The sequence below is a fragment of the Schistocerca gregaria genome, chromosome 6 (genome assembly GCF_023897955.1).
Source record: "Schistocerca gregaria isolate iqSchGreg1 chromosome 6, iqSchGreg1.2, whole genome shotgun sequence".
Lineage (NCBI taxonomy): Eukaryota > Metazoa > Arthropoda > Insecta > Orthoptera > Acrididae > Schistocerca > Schistocerca gregaria.
This window is the reverse complement of record NC_064925.1, coordinates 523,035,551-523,063,495: the sequence shown is the minus strand read 5'-3', so window position 1 is coordinate 523,063,495 and position 27,945 is coordinate 523,035,551. Positions and strand designations below refer to the sequence as shown.

The 27,945-nt window shown below is 40.5% G+C and overlaps 2 protein-coding genes across 6 annotated transcripts in view; one reads left to right on the top strand and one right to left on the bottom strand.

Moving 5' to 3' along the window:
* Positions 1–11,671, bottom strand: part of LOC126277954 (programmed cell death protein 6) — a 36,971-nt gene extending 25,300 nt beyond the window's left edge. The window contains exon 1 of one of the 2 annotated variants that reach the window (XM_049977568.1): positions 11,394–11,671. In XM_049977568.1, coding sequence (XP_049833525.1) covers positions 11,394–11,449 — 56 coding nt within the window. In that variant the 5' untranslated portion in view covers positions 11,450–11,671. Of the gene's footprint in view, positions 1–11,221; positions 11,330–11,393 lie in introns of those variants that run through there. The other variant, XM_049977567.1, reaches the window with a different exon arrangement.
* Positions 11,672–11,924: 253 nt separating this feature from the next.
* Positions 11,925–27,945, top strand: part of LOC126277953 (apoptosis-resistant E3 ubiquitin protein ligase 1) — a 616,553-nt gene continuing 600,532 nt past the window's right edge. For 2 of the 4 annotated variants that reach the window (XR_007550627.1, XM_049977563.1), the window contains exon 1: positions 11,925–12,425. Coding sequence is in view for 2 of the 4 variants with exons in the window: in XM_049977563.1 (XP_049833520.1) it covers positions 12,230–12,425 (196 nt within the window). In the remaining 2 variants the exon portion in view is untranslated. The remainder of the gene's footprint in view (positions 12,426–27,945) is intronic. The other 2 variants (XR_007550628.1, XM_049977564.1) reach the window with 1 other exon arrangement.

Genomic DNA, 27,945 nt, shown 5'->3' with positions numbered 1-27,945 from the left:
TTCAAAATTTTTCCATAACTACTTTATACTGTTGTAAATCACATGGCAAAATATGAATGTGGGATAATGATGGGTACATTGTTGAAAAAAATTTCACTAACGACCTAATTTGACCAAACTGACCTTTAAGGTAGTACATCAGAGGACCACATACATAGGGCTTGATGTCTGTACCATAATTCAGAGACTGGAGCCATTGTTGAGATGATGTAGTCAGCACTGTTACCTTCTAAGGCTTTGTCTGCCTACACCATTATTGTGCACTGTGGTTTTGGTGCAAATCAATTGTTACCTCTGTGTTGACCAGTCTGTATCTATTATATTTAATAGTTCATTTTCAAGTAAATATATACATTGAGGGACAGTTTATAAGTGGTTTTTGTATAAATATGGAACCAAGTAAAAAGTGCAGTGCTGTAAGAGTGCAGTGTTTTAATACATTGAAGAAGTCAAATCATTTTATTAGAGACAGAAAAAAACTGAGAAATGTCACAACATGAATGCCCAAATTATTTCCTCAAATACCAAGTGGTGCCAAGATTTGTGGTAAATGTAGGAAAGATGTAACCAAATTGAAAAATACACCAGAGCGCATAAGTGATAAAAGTATTGAAGAATCTTCTGGATCAGAGATAATCATCCGAGACCAGGACCCAGACTTCACTCCAAATTCAGTAGCTGTTAAAACATTTAACACAACACTTCAAGAACTAGGTGAGTCCCCAATTGACAAGAGAAAACTAACATCTTGGCATTATGCCAAATCAAAAGTGAAGAAAATCTCATCAATGATACATAAACTTTTTGTTGCTCCTGAAACTTCTTCATCAGATACTGATGAATCCGTTCTTGAAAATCCTAAAAGAAACTTTAAAAATTCTATAAGTAGAGCAAAAAAATAATGATTCTTACAAGTTTACCTGAAAAGTGGAGTGTCAGGAAAATAATGAGGGAATTTAATGCTTCTAATTACATTGTTCGGCAGTCCAAAAAAATTTTGAAAGAGAAAGGATTCATGGAAGGTCAAAACCCAAAACCATGGAAGTGTTTACCAACAGAAACTGTCAAAACTACATTCATTTTATGAAAATGATGAAGTTAGCAGGGCAATGACAGGTATTAAAGATTGTGTGACAATTACAGAAACAAGTGGAAATAAAACAAAAATATCAAAAAGACATTTTGTGTAACCTTAAAGAAGCTTACAAGCATTTTAAAGACAAGTTTCCTAACATAAAAATAGGTTTATCTAAATTTGCTGAGTTGAGACCAAAATATTGTGTATTAGCTGGCTGGAGTGGCACACACACACTGTCTGCGTGTGCACAACTCACCAAAACATAAAATTAATGGTAGAAAATGCCAAACCAAATACAGTAACAAACAGCAGCTTAAACAATTATAAGCAGTGCATTGCGGAAATGCTTTGCAACCCATCATCAGTTGACTGAACATGGGAAACTATGAATACTGCCCAGGAGAAACTGTCATACGTAAAATTTTAAGACTCTTTTCATGAAAACTTAATTGAACAAGTTCAGTTCCGACAGTGGATGTCAGTTGACCAATGTAATCTGGAAATTGTTCAGGAAACTTATGAAGAATTCAAAGATTTTGTAGTAAGATGTCGACTTTGATTCTGCATGACTTCATTGCCAAGCAACAACGGACATTCCGTAACTCCACGAAAGAAAACCTTATGGAATCTGAGTTTGTTGTCGTATGTGATTTTTCAGAAAATTATAGTATAGTTCTACAGGATGAAGCTCAGAGTTTCCACTGGACAAGATAACATATTACCATTCATCCTTCTGTTGTATATTACAAACGGGAAGACAAAACTGAGAATATGAGCTTTGTCATTGTTTCCGATTGCCTGGAGCACAATACAACTGTGGTTTACACCTTTCAAAAGAAGGTAATTTCATATATAACAAACAAATTTAAAAAGATTCCAAAAAGGATACACTATTATTCCGACAGTTCTGCCGCTCAGTATAAAAATAAGAGAAACTTCATGAACCTTTGCCTTCATGAGGAAGACTTCAACATAAAAGCTGAGTGACACTTCAGCCGCAGCACATGGGACAGGGCCTTGTAATGGAGTAGGGGGTTCAGTAAAGAGACTGGCAGCTCGTGCAAGTTTGCAAAGGCCATACCAAAATCAGATCCAAACTGCATGAGATCTATTTGAGTGGGCAGTAGATTATATCACAAATGTTGATTTTGCATATTCCACTTTAGAAGAAGACTACACTGCTTCAGAAATATTCTTAAAAAGCCGACTTGAAGAGGCATTGTCAATCAAAGGAACACAGCAATTTCACACTTTCATTCCCAACACTACATCAAAATTAATAGTCACCACTGTATATGGCAGAAACTGGTGGCTTGTGTACATTTTAGAAAAAATGAGGAACTTGATGAAGTGAAAATAACTTTTCTTCATCCATTTGGACCAGCTAAGCCATTCTCTTATCCTGCACATGAAGAAGTCCTGTGGGTGTCAATTGTGGATGTTCTCACAAAAGTGAATCAATTTTCTCTGACAGGGAGAACATACATTCTTAATGAAAGTGATGTAAACCAAACCCAGTCAGCTTTATTAAAATGTAATATGTGAAGTTCCAAGACAATTTATTGGTAAACTGCTTTCAACTCAAAAATTTAATTTTTGTCTCAGGTTAGTGTTAATGTATATTTTATAGAAAGTTATTTCAAAAATATTGTTAGTACCTATTGTGTTAAATTTAGTTATGTACAGATACCTGTTACTCAAAAACAAGCATTGCATATTTAATTTGTCTAATAGTTCCATTTCAAACATCATGGCCCAGAACTATTATGTAAATATTTGTACTTTTTCATACTTTATTTCAGTTTGTAGTTAAATGCTCAATTTCTTGTTTTTGTTATATCAGTTAATAAACAGTGAAGTTGTATGAAATTAAAATAAGCAATCAACTTAATTATAAAATATGCCGATTATTTTTGGTTTAATAAGGCTACGTTTTGACATTTCTAATACCTTTCAGTATATTTTAAGGAAATTCCTGTTTGTTAAAGGTCAATTTGGTCAAACTAGGGCCGTTAGTGGAAAACAAGAGTCCGGAATAATTTTTTTTAGCAATGAACCCATCATCATCCCAGATTTATATTTTGCCATGTGATTTACAATAGTATGAAGAAGTTATGGAAATATTTTGAAAATTTTCAATTATGTACTTTTTGTAAAAAAATTAAAATTAAATCTAAACAATAATTAGTATTTTGTAAAAGGTTATTAATTAGAAGCTACGTTTTGTTGTATATTGCTAGAAAGAGCATGCAAAATGACACCTTTCCCAGTTCTCTAGCTCAATTAGGGCAGTCCTAGGACAATTTAAAAAATGTCCGTTCACACATTTTTGGCTGGTTTTTGAAAAGTTTAAATATCCATATTTCAGGAATGGTTTGAGACAAAAAAAATTGAAATTTGGTATTCTTCATAGTCTCAGTGCCCACTATAAGTATACCAACTTTCAGCAAAATCTGAGAGGGTGAGGTAAAATAGGTGTGTTGACTTGACATGGAATGACTTATTTACTATTAATTATTAACTCTGGTTCACTGGCCGATCTCTCTAAGAGACTTGAAAAACACTCATGCGACTTTTCCTGGAATATTGCTCAAGTGTGAGAGATACTTATCAACCAGGACTAACAGAGGATATTGAACAGCTAAAAATAAGGGCAGCAAGAATGGTCACAGGTTTGTTGGGTCCATAAGAGATAGTCACAAAGACTGAAAGAACTGAACTGGCAGACACTTTAAGATAGACACAAACTACTCTAGAAAAGCCTACTTACAAAGTTTCTAGACCCACTTTTAAGTGGTGAATCTTGGAATATACTACAATTCTCTGTCTATTGCTCTAATAGGAATCACAAAGACAAGATTAATCAAATTACAATGTGCACACAAGTGTTAAAGCAAGCATTTTTGTAAAAAGTTCTAATGCCTTGTACAATGGGACGTATCCTCTGTTCTGCAAGTAACAGTGGTTTGCAGAGAGTATAGATTTAGATGTATCACATTATCAAAAATATCATGTGTACTGCAGCTACTGACAAAAAATAATTTCCAATGCAAGTTCATATGAGAGATTTACAATCTAAAGACTAAACTGACTGCAAAAAATATAGCTACAGTTTCAACAGAACAGTTTTGTAATGACCTGGAAATCCTAACATTGGAGCATTAGGGAGGGGGAAATTGTGGAATCACAAAAACCGAAAAGGCATGCAGAAGCATCAAATCCACTGCAACATAAACATGAAACCACAATAACTTAATTTAACTTATGATTAAAGCAGTTTAACATTGTCTCTTTATTGATCAAAGCGATTCTGTGTAACTTTTCCTCAGTTCCAGCATCAGTGCTAACTCCCCTTTCCAGAGCTGTTAATTTTTCTACAGATAGAATCTCTAACTAATTTGTGCATCTTCTAGTCCTGTTACACCAGTTCCTTTATCAGCAATTGTTAACAACATCTCAGTCTGTCTCAAAGGTCTTAAAAAGGCACCTCCCTTCCCATAAGTCTTGAGTACACACACATTTCACTGCAAATGAAGGCAAATTAGTGGTTGGTTCTCTTACCCTTGTTTACAAGCATTACATTACATACATACATTACATGTATAGCTTAAATAGAGAGAAGCATAAGTTAATAGAGTCAGGTTTTGAGAGCCTCCACACGGCATGAAAAATATTGTATTTCCAAGTGGGTGGCAAAGCGGCAAGAGGAGGTAATGGTGAATATGCTGGATGCATAAAAATGCAAAGTTAATTGGTTACATCCCAAATATTTATAAATATTTCTGCAACATGTGCAACATTCAATCTTCCACCATGCAATAAAATACTTTCCATTTTTATTTCTTGCTTCCCAATAACTATTTATGGTAGCATAATAGTGTTAACATACATTTCCTCATGTTCACTACAACTTCGTGGTTAGCATTCCTTGGGAAAGAACTGAAAATTGAATTATTTTCAGATGGAATTATTAAATAAGAGGCTGATCACCCGCAGAGACTATCGTTAAATGAATGCCACTACATTCTTGCCAGCAATAACGTATTATTGTTAACAGTGATCAGCTATTTTAAGCAATCAAATTAGAAGACTGGCAGATAGTCTGCATTTTTTGGCTTAGTGTGATGATGCAGCATCACAATGACTAGTCCCTTTACAGCAGCATTTGATTATGCCGCTATGTGATCATTTTTTAAAATTACATTAATTTTTTATGACTAGTCTCCAGTGTGTTCTGTCAGAGTTCCTACTGATTTAATCGAATGAAAAGGTTAAAAAACTAAGGTTCCCATGCATTTGCGAAGACAGACTTGTGTATGGATGGAACAGCCTATACTTTCAAATGCTATACAGAAAAACATTATTCAGCAGATGAAGTTGACAACTGACTTATTATTGCATAACACTAATACAATAAAAACCAAATTGCAACACATCTTCATGCTCTTGTACACATATCTTAATGCTGACATGGACAAGGCAATTCCATGTTTCACTCAGACTGTATGGAACTGGAAGTAATGCACATTATACTTCCCAACTACAAGCACCAGCCTGGAGTATGACAACTACCAAATTGTTCCGTAACCTACCATAGTCTACGACTGAAAAAGCTTTCACTACATACGGAAGTGTAAACTATTTGAAACTTTCTGCCAAGACTGTGTGCTGGACTGTGACTAACTTGGAAAGGTAGAAAAAGATCTTAGTGACTAAGCTATTCACTAACAACTGGGAAACAGCCTTAAAGCTTGTGGCTCTCTGTACATCTCTTCTTCCAAACTCAGTCAATCAGGCACTGCCAACAAAACATAATAGTCTAGATTCTAGTTCTGGTTCACCATACAGATTTACAATATTGCATGTCAGACATCACATTTTACATTTTGTAGGAGTTGAGAGCAACAATCACTGGAACCATTACCACTGAAGACTAGGTTAGTAGGCAAAAAGAGGTGTTGCATACACTGCATTTAATAACACCTATGGTTGACAGGTCACCCAAAGTCGACATACAATTTTAAAATGTTTGAAATAAGGAAATGAAGTAATACAGAAAGCTGTGCTTTTAGCATACATTGTTACTACACATTGTTTAACCGTGGTATCAACAAAGTCACACAGAAAGCATCATGGTTTTGGGAGTGGAAAGCCACATTTGTTATGACCTGCACTGCAGACATAAGTAAGAAGCAAACTTTAAGGAAATTGCAAGCAGGTAAGTTTCATTCAGTGTGTTTCAACTTCTTTCTGTATATGTTAGATTAATTTTAATTAAATTTAATTCCTTTGTGTTACTGAAAAGACTATTATTGCCTTTGTTTTGTTGAGTGTGGGATAAAATTAGTACTTTACACATTCACAAGTATGTCAACAATTGGTTCTTTTAAATTAACATAATGTTTAATATGATAGGGGTGTCAATTTTAGGTTTCCTATTACAACCTGAGTTTTAGACTGTATCTGAAAGTAACTTTAATGCTGTTCATAATGATATTAGTTTTATTAAGCTATGTCACTTAGAACCCATAATTGACATAGGGTGTCAGCTTTAGGTATTCAAGTGTAATTTGGGAGTGGTATCTGATAATTTTAAATCTTTTATTTTCTATTATCAGTATTCTAAATAATTATTACTTTTAACTGTTTTTTTCTGGAAACATGGGTCCAAAGTAGTATCAACAATACTCACAAGAGTCTTCAATAGAGGCCATTGATGCAGTGAACCATGGAATGAGCTATTCTTATGCTTCAAAACAATTTGGGAGTCCAAGGGTAGCTTTGATGGGGAAACAATGGTAGGCCCCATTACAAATGAAAATTGGAGTGCCTACAGCATTTTCAGCAGATCAGGAAAATTTGCTAGCTGAATGGATAATAATGATGGGGAAAAGAGGGTTCCCAGTTTTGAAACAGACTTTGTATTCTGCTAGAAAGTTGGCTGAAGAATTAAAGTTTAAAGTAAAATAGTTTTCCCAGTAAGAAAGGGTACACTGGCTTTATGCAAAGATGTCACAATTTAAGCTCAAGAATTTGCCAAAATTTAACTACAAGCCGAAGAAATGCCACTCAAGATAATATTAAATTTTGGCTTGAGGAGGTTAATAGTTATTTAGAGGAGAGGGAGCTAATTTCAGTGTTTGAGGACCCAAGTAGAATTTTTAATGGAGACAAAACTTCCTTCTTCCTCAAGCCAAAGGGTGGAAAGGTTCTGGCTGAACGAGAATCGAGGACAGTGTATCAAGGGGCTGGAAATGATGAAAAGGAGAACATAACACGCACTATGGGAAATGCTGTTGGGGAACTTGTTCCACCAATGATTGTATATAAGTAAATAGTTTTACCTGTTTATTACTTTTTGTATCTGTATTCTCTAGCAAGCCTAGTTTACATTCTGAACATTTTCTTTCAGGTACACGAGAATACCAGCAGCTGTAGCCACAGCAGTACCAAAGGAATGGGCCATTGGGCATTCAGAAAGTGGGCGGATGAACCACTAAAATTTCTACGAGTATATTGCCAACATTTTCTACCTATGGTTTGTAAAGAAAGGATTCCAGTTCCAAACTGTTTTGCTTCTGGATGGTCATACACTTGTCACTGCCCCTGAGTCAATTTTGTGCAGAGAAGGGCACTGAGAAAGTGGCCCTATATCCAAATGCAACACACATTTTGCAACCTATGTATGTTGCTGCGTTCCGTACTCTAAAAATGTGTTGGAAGCAAAACGTGCAAGAATGGCGCATGGAGAACGGACACTTAAATAAACAAAACTTTGCACACATGCTCAGTTCAGTTTTAGATGGTGCAACGCCCGAAATCCTTCAGAATGGGTTCGGTAAATGTGGATTATTTCCCTGGAATGCAGAAGCTGTTTTAGTTCCAGAATTAGATGTCACTGAGCCACAAGTGGCAGCAGCAGCAGCAGCAGCAGCAGCAGCAGCAGCAGCAGCAGCAACAACAACAACAACAACAACAACAACAACCACCACCACCACCACCACAACAACAACCACAACAACCACAACAACCACAACAACAACAACAACCACAACAACCACAACAACAACAACAACAACCACAACAACCACAACCACCCCAGAGTCCCAGTTGAAATCAAATTGGACCAGAGAGACTACGAACTATTGTGGAAAATAAGGGAGACTGGACAGGTTGTGCAGAAGATTCGTCCCTTTACAACCTTTGGAAGAAAATAAGTCAACAAGCTATACATGATCTGTCTCAGCAAGCAACCTCACTGGCACTATCATCTGCACCACAGGATGCCTTGCTGCGCTTGCCTCAGGCTTCAAGAAGTGGGAGATACAACACAGTCAATGACACTTCTAGAACTTAGCACTCCACAAAAAGCCGTAATGACAATAAATGAGCCGAAAACATCCATTAGTGAAGGATTTGCACTATCACTCTTTAAAAGAGCTTTGTTTTGGCCTAGTCGTAGTGCTTCAACTAGAGTAACGAGAAAGAGAAAAAATTCCAGCTGTTGTCACATCTCCTCAAATGATAGATTACTTCCTAAAAAAGGAGGTAATGAAAAAGAAACTAGAAAGGAAGAAGACTACAGAGGACAAGAAAATTATTCAACAAAAAAAGAGGGAAGAAAGACTAGCCAAGAAAGGGAAAAAGAAAGTGGTGGTGTCCGATTCAGATGAGAGTGAAGTTCCATTAATGGACAGTGACTCATAATTATATGAACAAGATTCTGACGAAATGTCATTAGAAAGTACCAGTGAAAAGAATGAGAAAGAAGGGGATTCTATCATTGCAAAAATTTGTTGGAGGAAAACAAAATACGTCACTCTTCAGTTACCTTTGTGTTGTTCAAGAGGTGTCAAAAGATCTTACAAAAGTTTTGGGACTGAAAAGAGCTGATATAAGTATTACAGAGTTTTTAGCAAATGAAACTGATATTTCCTTTATCTCTCACCATCAAATAATTGATGATGTAGAGATGCCTGAACTGTCAGTGATGGGGGAAAGGATCAAATATGTTTTCAAAAAGTTGCTTATGTAAAAGAGAAGTAGGTCATACATTGGTTTCTGACATTCTTTTGTAAACATTAATTTTTAGCAGTAAGCTCCTTTCTGAATTTTTAGTTGCTTTTACTCATCTGTTTAAAGATAATCAATAATTTGGTAAGGAATGTTAATATTTAAGGCCTATATTTACATGTACTTCAGGAGATTTACATATACTGTAAACATTTGCAGTTAAACTTGTTGAGGTCTGCAGTCCTGAGACTGGTTTGATGCAGCTCTCCATGCTACACTATCCTGTGCAAGCTGCTTTATCTCCCAGTACCTACTGCAGCCTATATCCTCCTGAATCTGCTTAGTGTATTCATCTCTTTGTCTCCCTCTACGATTTTTACCTTACAATACTAAATTGGTGATCCCTCAATGTCTCAGAACATGCCCTACCAACAGATCCCTTCTTCTAGTCAAGTTGTGCCACAAGCTCCACTTCTCCCCAATTCTATTCAATACCTCCTCATTAGTTATGTGATCTACCATCTAATCTTCAGTATTCTTCTGTAGCGGCACATTTTGAAAGCTTCTATTCTCTTCTTGTCTAAACTATTTATCATCCATGTTTCACTTCCATACATGGTTGCACTCCAAACAAATACTTTCAGAAACAACTTCCTGACATTTAATTCTATACTCTATGTTAACAAATTTTTATTCTTCAGAAATGCTTTCCTTGCCATTGCCAGTCTACATTTTATATCCTCTCTACTTCGACCATCATCAGTTATTTTGCTACCCAAATAGCAAAACTCCTTTACTACTTTAAGTGTCATTTTCTAACCTAATTCCCTCAGCATCACCCACCTTAATTCGACTACATTCCATTATCCTCGTTTTGCTTTTGTTGATGTTCATCCTATACCCTCCTTTCAAGACACTGTCCATTCCGTTCAACTGCTCTTCCACGTCCTTTGCTGTCTCTGACAGAATTACAAATTAAATAATAAAAAAAGAAATTGGTGTGACTAGCATTGCCGTTTTCTTTCCATCCTTGTCTAATTCTGGGTATATGGGAATTGTGTCGACTATAGGTGCAAAAAATCGTCACCTTTAGGAGCACGGCCATTTCAGGGTGTCTATTTTAGGTGCAATTCAAGGGCTCGCATTCCACTTCTTTTAAAAAACAATTTCATTTTTACAAGACATGATATTTTAGATGAAAGCTGAGACTCTGAAGTTCCAGAAAATAATTTTAGAACCCATAATTATTTAATAGCATGGCCATAATATTAGTAGGAAAAAATTCTCTTAACGTGACGACTATAGGTGCCCTTACCTTACTGCTCCGCATGTCAATGGGGAGTACTCCCACAAAAACTGAGATTTTGTTCACGGCATCTGTGTCCAATACTGATCTCTGCAGTATGCACAGAACTTGTGGCATAGAAAACTTATCAGTGACTGTCGTCAAGTAAAGCTGCAAAAGTGCTTTTACTTGTCTGGCAAGAATGATGTAGCAACAAAACTCCCATCATCCCCCCCCCCCCCCCTTTGGAAGTTGTGTGCTACTTTTTTTCCCCTTTGTTTACTTATGCTTGACAATACATCTCTTTTTCGCTTCCCCTATGAACCTAAAAGTTGCGTATACTTTAGAAAATTCGTCATCTACAAGGAATGTTCTTTAGTGACTAGTACATGGGCATCGTGGGCATACTTAAATAATATTGTGACTAACTTGGAAACTTGGCTATACATACAACACAGTACGATACTGGATGTGTTTCATGGGCAATCAAACAGTTAACATTCTAATAACAATAATAAATTTGAAATTGTCACTTTTAACTACCGACATGTTCAGAGTCTTGCAAGAGGTAGCCTACTGATAAACCTATCTTTTTTTTTTTACACTATTTCTTACATCTTTAACGAGACGCAAACAATTACTACATGATGTACGAAGAGTCCACCGCAATATAAGAAATAAAAAGAGACAGTCATTTATATCAAAATTAGAACTTAGTTCTGGGCAGAACCTGTTTCTTAACATTACAATCACGCTCTCAGCCGCGATTATATGCTCTTATCCATTATAACGACAGCATTCGTAGGTTCTTATAAGTACAAAAGCAAACGCAAAATTGTCTATACCTCCTGAAAGCTTCCCACAGGAATTCCCTGCTAGGCATTTGTGAATTGAAGTAATACGCCATGGAAGGATCCAGTCACCAACGTACTTCGAGGTGTGACACTGACTCATCTATCACGTTTTCGTGAGGGAACTTACTGTCAAGGATAACAGATAACACCTACTGTTACGTACCTTTGAAAAATGTCCCACAGGAATTCACGACTGACCATCTGACCTGTGTACGCCATTATTTAACACAGTAGAGGTGCAAAATGAACACTGGGTTCCAGCTTAGGGGCGGTAATACACTGTTTACACACGCCTCTCTTTCACTGAACAATCATGAGTATGAGAAAGTCAAAGTAGACAGTCCACGTAAACCTCTTTGCGACAACATAACCTTGAACGACAGTATGTACACTACTGTGCAGAATCGACCCTCCTGAAATCGACCATACCCTGTGTCACTATCAGCGAGGGAATAACTAATTTTGGCAATATATGGGTATCTAAAACTCATATTATTTTCCTTTCACCTTACATTATTTGAAGTAATTATGACTAAAATCGTTTAAATTACAAAAAATGATAATGACTATAAATATATCCGCACTTCTCTTTGTACAGTGTTCTGAGATCAGTGAGAATTTTAACGAATAGACTATTTTGTAAATATAAAGTATATCTACATACTTTTTTTTAATTATTCTGTTGATGAAGAACTTATTTATCTCTGTAGTTTAACACCGTTGATAGTCCGTGACCTCTCTCTCGGGTATCCCTGTGTAAAGTCTTTGCTTATTTCACTCAGTATGCAACTGTCAAATAGAGATGGCAGCACTTTCACAGTACACTGCAGCTGCTACGCTGATGCAAATCCCTGTCGTGAGGGGGAATAAAACAGTAGATTTGTTGCTGTGATCGCGAGCAAACTGTCGGCCTGCGTTGCTAGTAAGGTGCGCGTTCAAATGCCAGTGAAACGCCGGGTCGTGATGACTAGCGTCTGTTACCGGTGCGGTGACTGAAGTATGCAGCAAGGGCCCGGGCACGGGCCCTGGCCCATGGTGGTGGTGGGTCTGCTGCTGTGCCTCGCTTGTTCCCTTTCACTCACGAAACTTTTAATGTGTGTGTTCGCTCAGGATGCCGCTAGTCACAGCAACGAAGCAGAACTGTGGTTGCACGAGAATCAGTTGCAACAGCATGCCGGTCTTTTCAGAGAGCGTGGTGAGTTCTACCCCACAAACGATTATAGCACAGCGATGCGCAAACCTTGTCTGTCTCGTCTCATTCCTCCCCTCCTCCACCACCTGTATTCCATGATTTGTTCTGATAGTAGGTGGCGCGGGATTTGGATTGTGCAGGATGCTAGAAACTGAATTGTATGAACTGTGTGAGAGTAAATCCTAAAACATTTTCAGTGGCTACCAGAATGGAACCAGCTCCATCAAGTAATTTAATTTGCTCAAATATGTTGTTCCAGCAGTGTTTAGATTCCCTTTTCCGTGGTGGTAATTACCGTGATAGCTCAGAATTCTACATCAATTTCATCAAGCGTTCATAGGTAGTATTTGGCCTCAGATGTCAGACAACATTTACGCTTATTGCTTTTTAACATTGCTATTGAAGAAATCTTTTTAGTCGTCCAGAGATTAAAAATGAACTTTCAATAAGTATTGGAGGCCTCTCGTTTGCTGTTAAATTCGGGGTTATGTAGTCTGTTCGATAACTAATTCTTATTTAAATTATTTATGCTCTTTGGCGCAATTTAATGAACCTCCCAGTTTCGCCCAGCTACCTCTCAAGCATAAAATTCTTGTGCTATGTAGAATGTCTGGTTGTCACTCAATATTCGTTTTGCTGGTGACCCAATCAGTCTTCCCCCTACAAATGTGATGAAGGCAAGCGTGTAAAACAAGTACACAAAATGCAAGGACTGACACAGTTTCTTAGGTCATCTTCTAAGGATAGACATTTATATTATCAAGCTGACAACGTAAATACTGCAGTGCCCCCTATTTATCGTCAGAAATTTGCTACTCATGGGCAAACAGCAAGTTTTAAATGTTAGTGTGGTGGCCCTAAGATAATGTGACAAAAAGACTGCAATATCTTGGAAAGGATATGTGATCCAATGAAAATAACGTGTTTTGGAATTAAGTGCGTTTCGTAAGCGTCTGATTTTTCTCTCTTTTTCCAAGTATAATTTACAGGGAAATGAGCGAACGACGTTTACACTTTTAACAGCAGGACCCACCCAATTCGTTTATAAAACGACCCTTGGGTGACATTGCAAGCAAACGGCTGTCCATTCCTAAGCCAAAAGCCACAGACGTAATGTTCTTGCAGTACGTTTCTTCTTTATGATTTCTCTCCACCTTTTTTGTTCTCGCCGAACTGGAACTTATAACCAGATACAGCTTCCGTGCGAACGATAGCGTGGCAAAATGGACTGTTTGGATTTGTCAGTGTAAAATTGATAGGCATTGTTGAACATTGTTGCAGACGCTTAAACCTCTGCAACTAACATCTATAGATGTTTGTTTATGGAAAGTGACGTCACGCATTAATGAAATAAGTATCTTGCCAGAAGGCCAATTTCAGTAGTAAAAGTAAAATGTATCATCCTTGAGGAACATCAGACCTTTCTTATACGTTCCGTAGGAAGCATGTCGGAGTCTTCTCAAGCTGCTCTTCCATACAACTTCGAAATCGCCCGAAGCCGTAAAGTTAGCTAGAATCTAAAACAAATTCCCTTGATTGTTGTAGTGTGAGTCGCTTCGCTAGCAGCTTCATCGGCAATTAGCGGTTTCACAAATATTACACTGATTTTTGCGGCACGTATGCTTTACTCCACTAGGACGTAACAAGCTTAGTTTGATATAGCTTTTCTTCTCGAATGAAATTGATAGTTTTAAATGAATGGAAATGAAGCCGATAGTTTGCGAAATTTCGGTAGTAGCTCGTGTATGCAGAAGAATATGTTCATGCTGACAGAAAATCGGGTATGTCTGTAGGGATAGCTGACATCTTTTCTGTTCGGTAAGCATGTACATTAATCTGGACATAAAACAGACCAGGGCTTGTAATCGCGGTGAGAATCTGTAGCAAGTGTCTCCCTCCTTAATTCGAATTCGACCAACTGAATCGCGTGAAACTATTATTTATGGCTTATTATTTCTGTTGTTCTTCGTATTAAAATAAAAAAATGATTGACTATCCAAAAAATGTAAGACGGACTACGCATTCTGTGAAGCATGCGTCACTGGTTGTCATATCTAGGATTACCGATATATGCAATCTCAAAGTGCCTGGCTGGTATAACCGATCACGGCAAAACATTGTTATCCCGACGCCTTCAGAGACCCCCACCCAAAAAATAAATACGAAATAAAAAATCAGCCCATCCAACAGGCCTGACAATAGGTATAAACTCTAGAGAACTATTATTTTGTTTGGTACCAGGACACGTGGCGTTTACTGTATTCCAGCATATTGTCATCTCGCTGTGAACTTGAAGGAGCAAGAGGAATTGGGAAAGCGAGAATCTACACTGTGGCCAGTGTGCGCTTCTTGCGAGCAATGAGCACATGTCGTGCAAACAATCAACCACAGCTGATGAGCGAAGCGGAAGTAAGATTGTACGAAGACCAGAGAGCTGGCCAAATTTTTGAAACCTATTAGTTATAATACTTACTTAGAGGATACTCATTCTAAACTGCCCATTTATCGCACTAAGGCCTATGTAGCAACGGGCAAAGGAAGCAATTAGTACTATGAGTAAAAGTGCGAAAGGTTATTGACGTGCTTAGACAGTGAAATAGGTGCTTAAAACAACAACAACAAGCTCATACCAAACCGTTAGGAAATAAAAACACGCGTTATGGAAGAGCAGAAATCTTATCAAAAACTTTTTAGGAAAAGAGCAGGAGGAAGAGTTATTGACGTTATGGTGCTATATGACAACGAATAAATTAACTGAAGCTGTATAAATGCTGAGCAACGAAGCAGTTGTACAACATTCGCCCAAGAACAAGTGAAGGAGTATTTTGCATAAGTAAAGGAAGGTTATTAAAAGATTCATTACACATTCACATCTGTTAACTGAATATTTCGGAACATATTGCTTCTTGTGTTGTAAGAATGGATCCTTGTTTGTCTATCCTTAAAATTAGTACCTTACTTAGTGTGGATGCGCAGAAGAAATTTGACTAATGGGTTTCAAGAGTAAGCTTTTACATTGAGGAAAAAAACTTCGGAAGAGCTTACTATTGAAAGCCAATACTCAAATGGCATCCTTCTGCAGTAAAAATACATCTAGAACACACTCCTGCACTGTAATACCCTGTGGTACAATTATAAAAAAAAAAAAAATTAAGCCAAGATGTTTCGGCGTAAACGTAATAAGAAGGCGAAATAGTTGTCTTCAAAATATGTTTTCAACAGCGCCTTTCGTTACGGAAGGAAACGGGTCATCCACATGGCGACATTCTAAGGTTCTCCTAACACTGGGGCGGATTAGATACACGTAGTCAAACATTGCGCTGCAAGCAGGGCCGGTTCGTACCTCCTTCCCTGGCTGATACTCGCTGACTCTCCTTGGGTCCTTAGTGATACTAGTAATGGTGGAAATGGGTTGACTTTTCTTTATCGGCATTTCTTCGTAACAGAAATTGCAGGGCTAGATATTAAAGGAAGCAATAATTGGTTTCCTTTTAAAGTAATCTGAAATTTTTGAAAGCTTTTAATGAAACCAGCAAGATCTGAACCTACTATATTGTTTTAGCTTCAATAAAAGTGTGCTGTCTATTAAACGGAGTGGTGAGAATGAAAATACGAAATTACTGATAATTTTTACTTTAATTGACAAATTAACTTTTAATTCTACAGCTTCACTTTTTCTTGTAAAAAAAATTGCGACACAAATACAACAAATTTCGAATTTTATATTGACGTATTAAATGTAAAATACTTATAACAGTATTAGTGTGAATAACAGTGACAAGTAGAAATTAATTTTAGATAATGTGCCTTGAAAGCACTAATATAGTCGGAAATTAATACAAATGGTTCAAATGGCTCTGAGCACTATCAGACTTAACGTCAGAGGTCAGCAGTCCCCTAGACTTAGAACTACTTAAACCTAACTAACGTAAGGACATCACACACATCCATGCCCGAGGCAGGATTCGAATCTGCGAGAACAAACATTTGTTTGTGGTATGATAGAGAAATAAAGTAGCTAGCATGCGTTAGTGCTGATAACATCAGTTGAAACTGACATGTCCATCACTGAAATAGCTTCAGATGAAAATATTTGTTACAGCTGTGAGCCACAGGAGATTTTTATTTAGTCATCTGATAACAGTGAACTAAAGTTGTTATATATAAATGGTGGATCACAATTAACAGCGAAAACTGACAGCTGTGACAGTACAGTGCAAAACCGCCCTCCATACCGGAAGTGCCGCACCACACCGCTAAAACCCAACAAAATAGGGCCAACGCATTCCGTGTGGACGGCAAACCGCTTCGCAATGCACATTTTAGAGCAACAAGGAACAAGTTCCTCACAGCGGAAACGGTTCATTCGTGTGCGCTCTCTTTGGTTGGGGTTGTTCTTGCCGAGCCATAACGAGACGATAGTGTACCGATAGGTGTGTAGGTTACTTTACGTTCTATCTCAAAATGAATTTCGTGTGGAATCATCAGAAAACAAAACTTTGTACACTACTGGCCATTAAAATTGCTACACCACAAAGATTAGGTGCTACAGACGCGAAATTTAACCGACAGGAAGAAGGTGCTGTGACATGCAAATGAGTAGATTCTCAGAGCATTCACACAAGGTTGGCACCGGTGGCGACACCTACAACGTGCTGACATGAGGAAAGTTTCCAACCGATTTCTCATACACAAACAGCAGTTGACCGGCGTTGCCTGGTGAAACGTTGTGATGCCTCATGTAAGGAGGAGAAATGCGTACCATCACGTTTCCGACTTTGATAAAGGTTGGATTGTAGCCTATCGCGATTGCGGTTTATCGTATCGCAACATTGCTGCTCGCGTTGGTCGAGATCCAATGACTGTTAGCAGAATATGGAATCGGTGGGTTCAGGAGGGTAATACGGAAGGCCGTGCTGGATCCCAACGGCCTGGTATCACTAGCAGTCGAGATGACAGGCATCTTATCCGCATGGCTGTAACGGATCGTGTCGCCACGTCTCGATCGATGAGTCAACGATTGGGGACGTGTGCAAGACAATAAGCATCTGCACGAACAGTTCGACGTCGTTTGCAGCAGCATGGACTATCAGCTCGGAGACCGTGGCTGCGTTTACCCTTGACGCTTCACCACAGACAGGAGCGCCTGCGATGGTGTACTCAACGACGAACCTGGGTGCACGAATGGCAAAACGTCATTTTTTCGGATGAATCCAGGTTCTGTTCACAGCAACATGATGGCCGCATCCGTGTTTGGCGACATCGCGTTGAACGCACATTGGAAGCGTGTATTCGTCATCGCCATACTGGCGTATCACCCGGCGTGGTGGTATGGAGTGCCATTGGTTACACGTCTCGGCCACCTCTTCGCATTGGCAGTGGATGTTACATTTCAGATGTGTTACGACCCGTGGCTACCCTTCATTCGATCCCTTCGAAACCCTACATTTCAGAAGGATAAAGCACGACCGCATGTTGCAGGTCCTGTACGGGCCTTTCTGGATACAGAAAATGTTCGACTGCTGCCCTGGCCAGCTCTCCAGATCTCACCAACTGAAAACGTCTGGTGGCCGAGAAACTGGCTCGTCACAATACGCAAGTCACTACTCTTGATGAACTGTGGTATCGTGTTGAAGCTGCATGGGCAGCTGTACCTATACACGCCATCCAAGCTCTGACTCAATGCCCAGGCGTATTAAGGCCGTTATTACGGCCAGAGGTGGTTGTTCTGGGTACTGATTTTTCAGGATCTATGCACCCAAATTGCGTGAAAATGTAATCACATGTCAGTTCTAGTATAATATATTTGTGCAATGAATACCCATTTATCATCTGCCTTTCTTCTTGGTGTAGCAAATTTAATGGCCAGTAGTGTAGATGTGCGCCGAAAACAAACCAACGGTGATAGTGGAATCTGAAATATACACTGAGTTGGTAAGTCATGGGAAAGCAATATGCACGTTTATAGGTGGTGGTAGTATCGCGTACACAAGGTATAAAAGGGCAGTGCATTGGCGGAGCTGTCATTTGAACTCCGATGACTAATATGAAAAGGTTCCCCACATGATTGTGGCCACACGACGGGAATTAAGACTTTGTATGCGGAATAGTAGATGGAATTACACGTAGAGGACATTCCATTTCGGAAGTTGTTGGGGAATTAAATATCCCGAGATGGACAGTGTCAATAGTGTGCCCAGAATACCAAATTTCAAGTGTTACGTCTCACCGTGGACAACGCAGTGACCGACGGGCTTCAATGAACGACCGCGGCGCTTCCGTAGAGTTGTCAATACTAACAAACATGGAACACAGCGTGAAATAGTCGCTGAAATCGGTGTAAGACGGACGAAAGTAACCTTAGGACAGTGTGGCGAAATTTGACGTTAATGGGCTGTGGCAGCAGACGACCGACGTGAGTGCCTTAGCTAAGAACACGACGTCGCATGCAGCGCCCTCCCTGTGCTCGTGGCTATAGCGGTTGGACCCCAGATGACTGGAAAGCCACACCTCGTCAAATGAGAGCCGACTTAAGTTGGTAAGAACTGATGATAGCGCTTACACTTGGTTTTCATTGTTTGGTTATTCCCAAGTAACTGAAAAGTCATGACAAGAAATATCCTGGAAATGGGGACTAATGTTTTAAGATGCGATAATTTAATATAAAAGTAATGTAACTACATGTAGTTAATTAAATCTTCAGTAAAATGTGTGGAACACATGTTACAGTCGTTAGATTATAAGTACTTAAAGGGTTACATATTTGTTAAAGCAAAGTTCCCTATCTATGTCCAGGCTATTTAGATCGTTACATTAATCACTGTGTTGTGCTACGCTGTAAATTGATTTTATTTGCCACACTGAATGTCACTTGGTAGGTACAATTTAAAAACAAAGTAGATGTGTAAACTACAATGGACCTGACAATCTTAAATTCCGTTCTTTTCCTTCGTAATTTAACGAATCTTTCACTTTGTTGACATGACAGCTGGTTTGTTTATATCATCCCTGCATATAACTGTGGGACACCAAAGGAAATAAGGCAAGTTTCTTGCAAACTTGAACATTTAAAATTAAATCGGTGCCTATAAACTGTCAATCATTGCTTTTGGATTTCTGGCTTTATCAATTATCGACACACAATGAAACTGAATAGAAATTGATTACGAAAGCACGCTTTTCATAGCACGCACTTCTCGGTTATTCGAAGTGTATAAACAAAAAGGAATTACAGTACTGAAGCCAGAAGTGTCATACTTTCGTGTCGTATTACTGTATCGAATACGGATTTAAGACCAGAAAAACGTTTGAAGTTGCGTTCCTTATGCTGTGTTGTTCACTAAAACAGTGTAACATTTACTATATAAAATAAATATCGCGTGCGCACGACAGAAATAACGAACAAAAAGGAATTGTAAAAACTCGTCTGCTAATGTTTTGGGATCAAAGATGGCGTCAAGCGCCTCCCACTGGCTTCAAATCAACGTACAGCGTAAGTCTGTAGCGCCGTCTCCCCTTATTCTACCTCCATGAGCATTACACTATCAAATTTCTTTATGAAAGATTTGATCAAATATTCGTCAAATATATTTGACGTGGCGCTAAAAAGGAGTATTACGCTGTGATATTTTTCGTCAAAGTTCAAGATGGCTGACAACAACAACTTGCTATTAACCGCAGCAGTTGCATGTACCACAAATGCACATGAGGAAGAGAAGCGGTGGAAAAAAAAAAGAACGTACCTGGGTGAAGCCGTGGATTGACGCGATAAAAGCATTCAACAAAGGACGTCAAGTCGTTCATAAATTACTTAACAATGGATGCACATACATTTCAGTATGTGCTCAGTGAAGTGTATCCTCATATTACAAAGCACAATACTCACTTAAGAACTACTATATCTGCAGAAGACAGGCTCACTGCAACACTCCGATTCCTTGCTATAGGAGAGGGTTGGGTCAGGTCAGGTCTCCAAACTTCTTAATCTATTTCTGTATTCAGAGTGCCTCACATTGTAAAGCGCCTCAACTTCATACATCTCTATTTTGTAGTTGTCGGTACGCACCAATTGTATTTACCGGCAATGTTTCATAAACACTAAAGATAACAGAACGCTGCAGCGATGCTAGCGCTCCACGTGGTCACATGTCACATTATAGTGAACAGAAGACAAGCGACTTCTTTGATCAACTCTACAGCGAGGTCCTAGATTTGATCAAATATCTGACGACATTAGACAAAGTTCCCTATTACACCATCAAATTCCTTTGACAAAGATATTGAACAAAGAAATTTGATAGAGTAATACCGGCCTTGCCGACAGGTGTGGTGTTGATTAATTTGCATTCTATCTCAAATTGAATATCGTGTGGAACTTCATAGATCTGTACCGAAAACAACTGGAATTGTGGATTCTGAAATACAATGATTACCAAATAAAATGTAAAGCCATGATGTTGACTGCTCGTTTGAGTTCAATCCTGTTCAGTACAGTTCTGAATCATCGGCGTGCCAATCACTTCTGACACTTATCCACGTCAGATATCTCAGGCACCCCTTCAGAGGAGGACATCATACGAGATATGACCGAAATTTAACGGATTTTTTTTTACTTTTGTGGGCTTTATACAGCCCATTTAAAAAAAAAATCTTGTTCGTACACATGTTCCTGATGTATGTATGCAGTTTTTGCATTTGTATGTTTGCATTTTCAGCTGTTTGGAATAGTTTATTGTCGAGTATCGAAAAGAATGTCAGAATGAAATTTTCGCTCTGCAGCGGAGTGTGCGCTGATATGTAAGTTCCTGGCAGATTAAAACTCTGTCGGACCGAGACTCGAACTCGGAACCTTTCTGCCGGAAGTGAAGCTGTGAGGCGAGGCCGTGAGTCGTACTTGCGTAGCTCAGATGGTCGAGTACTTGCCGGCGGAATTCAAAGGTTACGAGTTCGAGTCTCGTCCCGGCACACAGTTTTAATCTGCCAGAAAATTTCAAGAATATACGTGTTTTTCGAGTGCTGGGCGAATTTTTGCTTACGAGAAAGATAGATCAAAGAATTTACATTAAATATTTCTTAAAAACGGGATAATATGCAGCACTGCATTCGAAATGTTGACTGTGGCTTTTGGCGAATCGGCTATGAGGAAGACAAAGTTTACGAGTGGAGTAAACGCTTCGCAAAGATGAAGACGACGACCGCCGTGGACGCACTAGCATATCTGTTATTGACAACCGTGTTGAAGAAGTAATGAAAATAATTCTGGAAAATTGCTGAATCACCACAGAGAGGTTGCTGACTATGTCTACATATCCTTTAGCTCATGCCAAGCAATTGTTTTTTTTTTTTTAATATTTTGGGCATGAGACGGATAGCAGTAAAGTTTGTTCCGAAATTGTTGAATTTCGACCGAAAATGACGTCGCGGAAAAATCGCTCAGGTATTGTTGAATGAAGTCGACAGCTATCCAGAATCTTACAACAGGTGACGAATCATGGGTACAAAGGAATTATGTCGAAACCAAAAGAATCTGTGTAAAGAGCCAAGACTGAAAACATTTCGACAATTTCGATCACCGTTTTCTTCGATGACAGTTGGATGCTGCCTCTAGAGTTCCTGCCTTATGGTCGTAGGTCAGTAAGGGATACTACCTGGAAGTTATGTGCCGTTTGCTTGCAGTCCGAAGAAACCGACCAGGCCCTGTGGCCTTGTGGAAATTGCGGCAGGATCGTGTTCCCTCTCACACCTCAGTGCTTGTTCATGATTTTTTTGGCAAAAAACATAACCGCTGTGTTGCCTCAGCTGCCGTATTCGCCGGACATGACCCTCTGCGACTCCTCACTATTCCTGACGCTGAAAAGAACCGCGAAAGGACGTAGTTTTGCCACCATTGATTAGATAAATACAGATTCACTGAAGGAGCTAAACACCATAACTAAAAGTAATTTCCAAAACTGCCTCCAAGATTGTAAAAAGTGCTGGCACAAGTGTATTGTATCCGAGGAGGGTTGCTTTGAAGGGGCCAAAGTTGATATTGATATATGAATAAAGATACTTTAAGAACAAAAAATAATTCCTGTTACTTTCTGATCACGCCTCTTATGCTTGCCTATCTTTACTGTGGCTCTCTGTACGAATATGTTACTAATATCCTTCCCCCCCCCCCCCCGCCCCAAACGTTATACTGTTAATAAAGGAAATTTGAAATAAAGACTACACTTTTTCCTATGGATTGACAAGAGTCCTGCACGCTTCAGGAAAAATCATTGACATACTTTGCTGTGAGATGGTACGTCCAACTTTCAAGGAATCCAAAAAACGCAGTGTCACTCCAGTTCTCTCTTTAGAACATACTGCATTTCTACAATTAGGGTCTTATATCTTTATTGCTGGGTCAGTCAAATTGACCAAGTGTTCGAAGTCTTCCCGAGACGTACGATAAAAATGTCCAAACTTTCCATCACTTTTCTTTTGGAGTCATCTAACTGCCGACTGTTTTGATGCAGCCCACCACAAATGCCTCTCCTGTACCAACCTCTTCATCTCGAAGTGGCACTTAACCCAACTTACTGTATATATTCCAGTCTCTATCTTCTACAATTTTTACCCTCTAAAGCTTCCTCTAGTGTCATAGAAGTTATTCCTGGATGGCTTAACATGTCCTATCAACTTGTCCGCTCTTCTTGTTAGTGTTTCCCATATGGTACTCTCTTCGCCAATTCTGTAGAGAACTTCCTTATTTCTTGTCAGTCGACCTAAGTTTCAATATCCTTCTATGAAATGAAATGATCGTATGGCATTGTTGGCCGGGAGGTCCCATGCGGGGAAGTTCGGCAACCGTATTGCAAATCCTTTTTAGTTGACGTCACATGATGAACATCACACAACACCCAGTCATCACGAGGCAGAGAAAAATCCCTGACCCCACTGGGAATCGAACCCGGGACCCCGTGCGAAAGGAAGCGAGAACGCTACCGCAGGACCACGAGCTGCGGACAATATCCTTCTATAGCACCATTTCTCACACTCTTCGATTCTCCTCTTTCGATTTCCGACGGTCCATGATTCACTTTCATACGATGCTGTGTTCGGAAACTACTTCTTCAAATTAAGGCCAATGTATGATATTACTAGGTTTGTTTTGGCCAGGAATGTCCTGATAGTCTCCTTTTCATGTCGTCCTTGCTTCGTCCATCAGGTGCTACTTTGCTTCCAATGTAGCAGAATTCCATCACATCATCTACTTCGTGGTCCTCAATTTCGATGCTAACTTTGTCATTAATCTCATTTCTGCTGCTAATTTCTTTCGTCTTTGTTGGATTTATTGTCGGTCCATATCGTGTGTTCAGTAGACTGTTCATTCCATTCAGTGTGTCCTGTAAGGTTTCGTCACTTTCATTGAGGATAATACTAGTCATCATTGAATCTTATCGTCGGTAACGTGGAGATCATTACCGCAAAACCAATGGGCCTGACGGGCTACCATTTCATATCTACACTCCTGGAAATTGAAATAAGAACACCGTGAATTCATTGTCCCAGGAAGGGGAAACTTTATTGACACATTCCTGGGGTTAGATACATCACATGATCACACTGACAGAACCACAGGCACATAGACACAGGCAACAGAGCATGCACAATGTCGGCACTAGTACAGTGTATATCCACCTTTCGCAGCAATGCAGGCTGCTATTCTCCCATGGAGACGATCGTAGAGATGCTGGATGTAGTCCTGTGGAACGGCTTGCCATGCCATTTCCACCTGGCGCCTGAGTTGGACCAGCGTTCGTGCTGGACGTGCACACCGCGTGAGACGACGCTTCATCCAGTCCCAAACATGCTCAATGGGGGACAGATCCGGAGATCTTGCTGGCCAGGGTAGTTGACATACACCTTCTAGAGCACGTTGGGTGGCACGGGATACATGCGGACGTGCATTGTCCTGTTGGAACAGCAAGTTCCCTTGCCGGTCTAGGAATGGTAGAACGATGGGTTCGATGACGGTTTGGATGTACCGTGCACTATTCAGTGTCCCCTCGACGATCACCAGAGGTGTACGGCCAGTGTAGGAGATCGCTCCCCACACCATGATGCCGGGTGTTGGCCCTGTGTGCCTCGGTCGTCTGCAGTCCTGATTGTGGCACTCCCCTGCACGGCGCCAAACACGCATACGACCATCATTGACACCAAGGCAGAAGCGACTCTGATCGCTGAAGACGACACGTCTCCATTCGTCCCTCCATTCACGCCTGTCGCGACACCACTGGAGGCGGGCTGCACGATGTTGGGGCGTGAGCGGAAGACGGCCTAACGGTGTGCGGGACCGTAGCCCAGCTTCATGGAGACGGTTGCGAATGGTCCTCGCCGATACCCCAGGAGCAAGAGTGTCCCTAATTTGCTGGGAAGTGGCGGTGCGGTCCCCTACGGCACTGCGTAGGATCCTACGGTCTTGGCGTGCATCCGTGCGTCGCTACGGTCCGGTCCCAGGTCGACGGGCACGTGCACCTTCCGCCGACCACTGGCGACAACATCGATGTACTGTGGAGACCTCACGCCCCACGTGTCGAGCAATTCGGCGGTACGTTCACCCGGCCTCCCGCATGCCCACTATACGCCCTCGCTCAAAGTCCATCAACTGCACATACGGTTCACGTCCACGCTGTCGCGGCATGCTACCAGTGTTAAAGACTGCGATGGAGCTCCGTATGCCACGGCAAACTGGCTGACACTGACGGCGGCGGTGCACAAATGTTGCGCAGCTAGCGCCATTCGACGGCCAACACCGCGGTTCCTGGTGTGTCCGCTGTGCCGTGCGTGTGATCATTGCTTGTACAGCCCTCTCGCAGTGTCCGGAGCAAGTATGGTGGGTCTGACACACCGGTGTCAATGTGTTCTGTTTTCCATTTCCAGGAGTGTACATAGATTATGCAAGAGAACTTGACCCTCTTCTAGAAGCAGTGTACTGTTAGTCTCTATAGGAGGGACGCGATCATAATAACTGAAGAAAAAGCGCAGGTTATACTTGTTTACTAGATGGATCATTGAACAGACTCACAACGAAGCTCACTTCGTTAGCCCACGAGACCAACAAAGCAGTAGACACAAGCGTCGAGGTAGGTGCCATGTTTCTTGACTTCGCCGGCCGCGGTGGTCTCGCGGTTCTAGGCGCGCTATCCGGAACCGTGCGACTGCTACGGTCGCAGCTTCGAATCCTGCCTCGGGCATGGATGTCCTTAGGTTAGTCAGGTTTAAGTAGTTCTAAGTTCTAGGGGACCAATGACCACAGCAGTTGAGTCCCATAGTGCTCAGAGCCATTTGAACCATTTTTTTCTTGACTTCTGGAAAGCTTTCTTTACATTTCCGCACTGTTGCCTAAGGAAATGGATACGAGCTTACAGAATATAAGACCATGTGTACTGACCTGAAGGGTTTCTAGGAAGCAGAACACGGCATGTCATTCCGCAAAGAGAAAAGTCTTTAGACGTACAACTAATTTTGCGTGTGCTCTAGGTGAGTGTTGCTGATCTATTAGTTTTCACAATGCGAGATCTATAAAAAAAAAAAAATCCGGAAGTGTCTCAACAAAATTTTTCAACGCTTACCTTTTTATTGATTGTGCATGGTCTCCTTCGAAATACTTTCCTCCACAATTGATACACCGCTTCCAACGCCGTTTTCACTTCCGGGAGCTGTTTTGGTACGCCTCTTGCTGGATCGCACGAAGCGCCGTTTGCAAATTTTTTTTCTCCTCTATCGCTGCAAATATTTGTCCTTCCAACGGGGTTTTCGACTTTGGAAATAAAAAAATGTCGTCAGGGGCCAGGTTGCAAGATCCCCTTGCTTCTAAACTGATACTGTTATTACTCAGCTTAGCCGCGAGTCCGTAGAGGGTGGTATATGTGACGTACAGTATAACTGGTCAGCATTTCCACCAGGAATTTGCGAGTGTAAGTCGGAACTTCCTTGATCCGCCTTGGTCGGTCGTGTCGTCGGATTTCCTCCTACCTGTGCGCGGTGCAGCTCTCGTAAATGTCGTCCAGTGCAGATTCTTCATTGGCGGATTGGATGTCTCTGTCGGTGGAAGCTAATTATCTGAAATTGCTGTCGGTCAACTTTGGAGTATCTATTTACTCGAAATCAACATTCAGAATGCCGTAATATCACTTTCATTCCTATTAGTTCAATAATGAAACACTCATGTCACAAACGACTCGTAACCGAGAGCATGGCTACCATCGAACAAGACAGGAAGAGCTCATAACGCCGACTGCCGACGTTGGCTCGCAGTTCGTATCTCTTGCTACTTTCGTAATAGTTCGTGGATTTCCGATCAAGTTCGTACTTACTAAGATAAGCATTTGCTAATGAACGGGTGTGAATTTTAACGAGGCAAAATTATGATAAATAGTTTTAAACATCCAGAGGCTGCTCCTGGTATTCATGTTGTCATAAATGACCTTAATTATTAAATATAAACAAACAAAATCGGTGACTTTGGCGCCAAGATGGCGGTACTTCCCGACATGTGTATTTCCCAGGCTAACGCTTGTTGCTACGGTCCAGCGCCGAGCCCCACCCCTCTACGCGCGACAAACGCTCTCAGACTGCTGGCCACATCCTAACAATCGTGAATACATCAGTGGGAGACAATAATTTATTGAAACTGGTAAACATGTCTTCCTCACGTAAGAGGCACCTTACAAGTCCTGGAGAGTAGGGAGGATGTGGCGGCACAATGCTTTCGTTTTTCGTGCAATAGTAATTCACCAAGAGGGATGAATGTGCGGGTGCGCAATCGTGACTCAAGAGCCACGATTTGTCTCACCCCATTTCTGGCCGTTTCCTGCTCACATTTTCTCGCAGGCGTCCCGATAGTACCACCGATTAACGGTTTGTCCCTGTGGCACGAATTCATGAACTAATCCCTCAAAGTCAATGAAACCTCTCACCATGGCTTTGACATTTGACCTGAACCGACGAGCTGTTTTGGTCGTGGAGAAACTTTCCTGACCCACTGTGAAGATTGAACCGTGGTCTCAGCATTGTAACCGTAGACCCCCGTCTAATCACCAGTTACGATTCTCTTAATTGTCGTTTACGCGATCCAAAAGCTCTTCAGAGATTGGAAAGCCAGGGTCTTTCTGGTCTTGACTCATGAACTGTGGGACCAACTTGGTGGCAATACGATGCCTTCCAAGATACTGTCAGGATTTCATGACATGATCCAACTGAAATGTTACACTGCTGCCCATTAAAATTGCTACATCAAGAAGAAATGCAGATGAAAAACGGGTATTCATTGGACAAATATATTATACTAGAACTGACATGTGATTACATTTTCACGCACTTTGGGTGCACAGATCCTGAGAAATCAATATCCAGAACAACCATCTCTGGCCGTAATAACGGCCTTAATACGCCTGGGCATTGAGTCAAACAGAGCTTGGATGGCGTATACAGGTACAGCTGCCCATGCAGCTTCAACACAATACCACAGTTCAACAGGAGTAGTAAGTGGCGT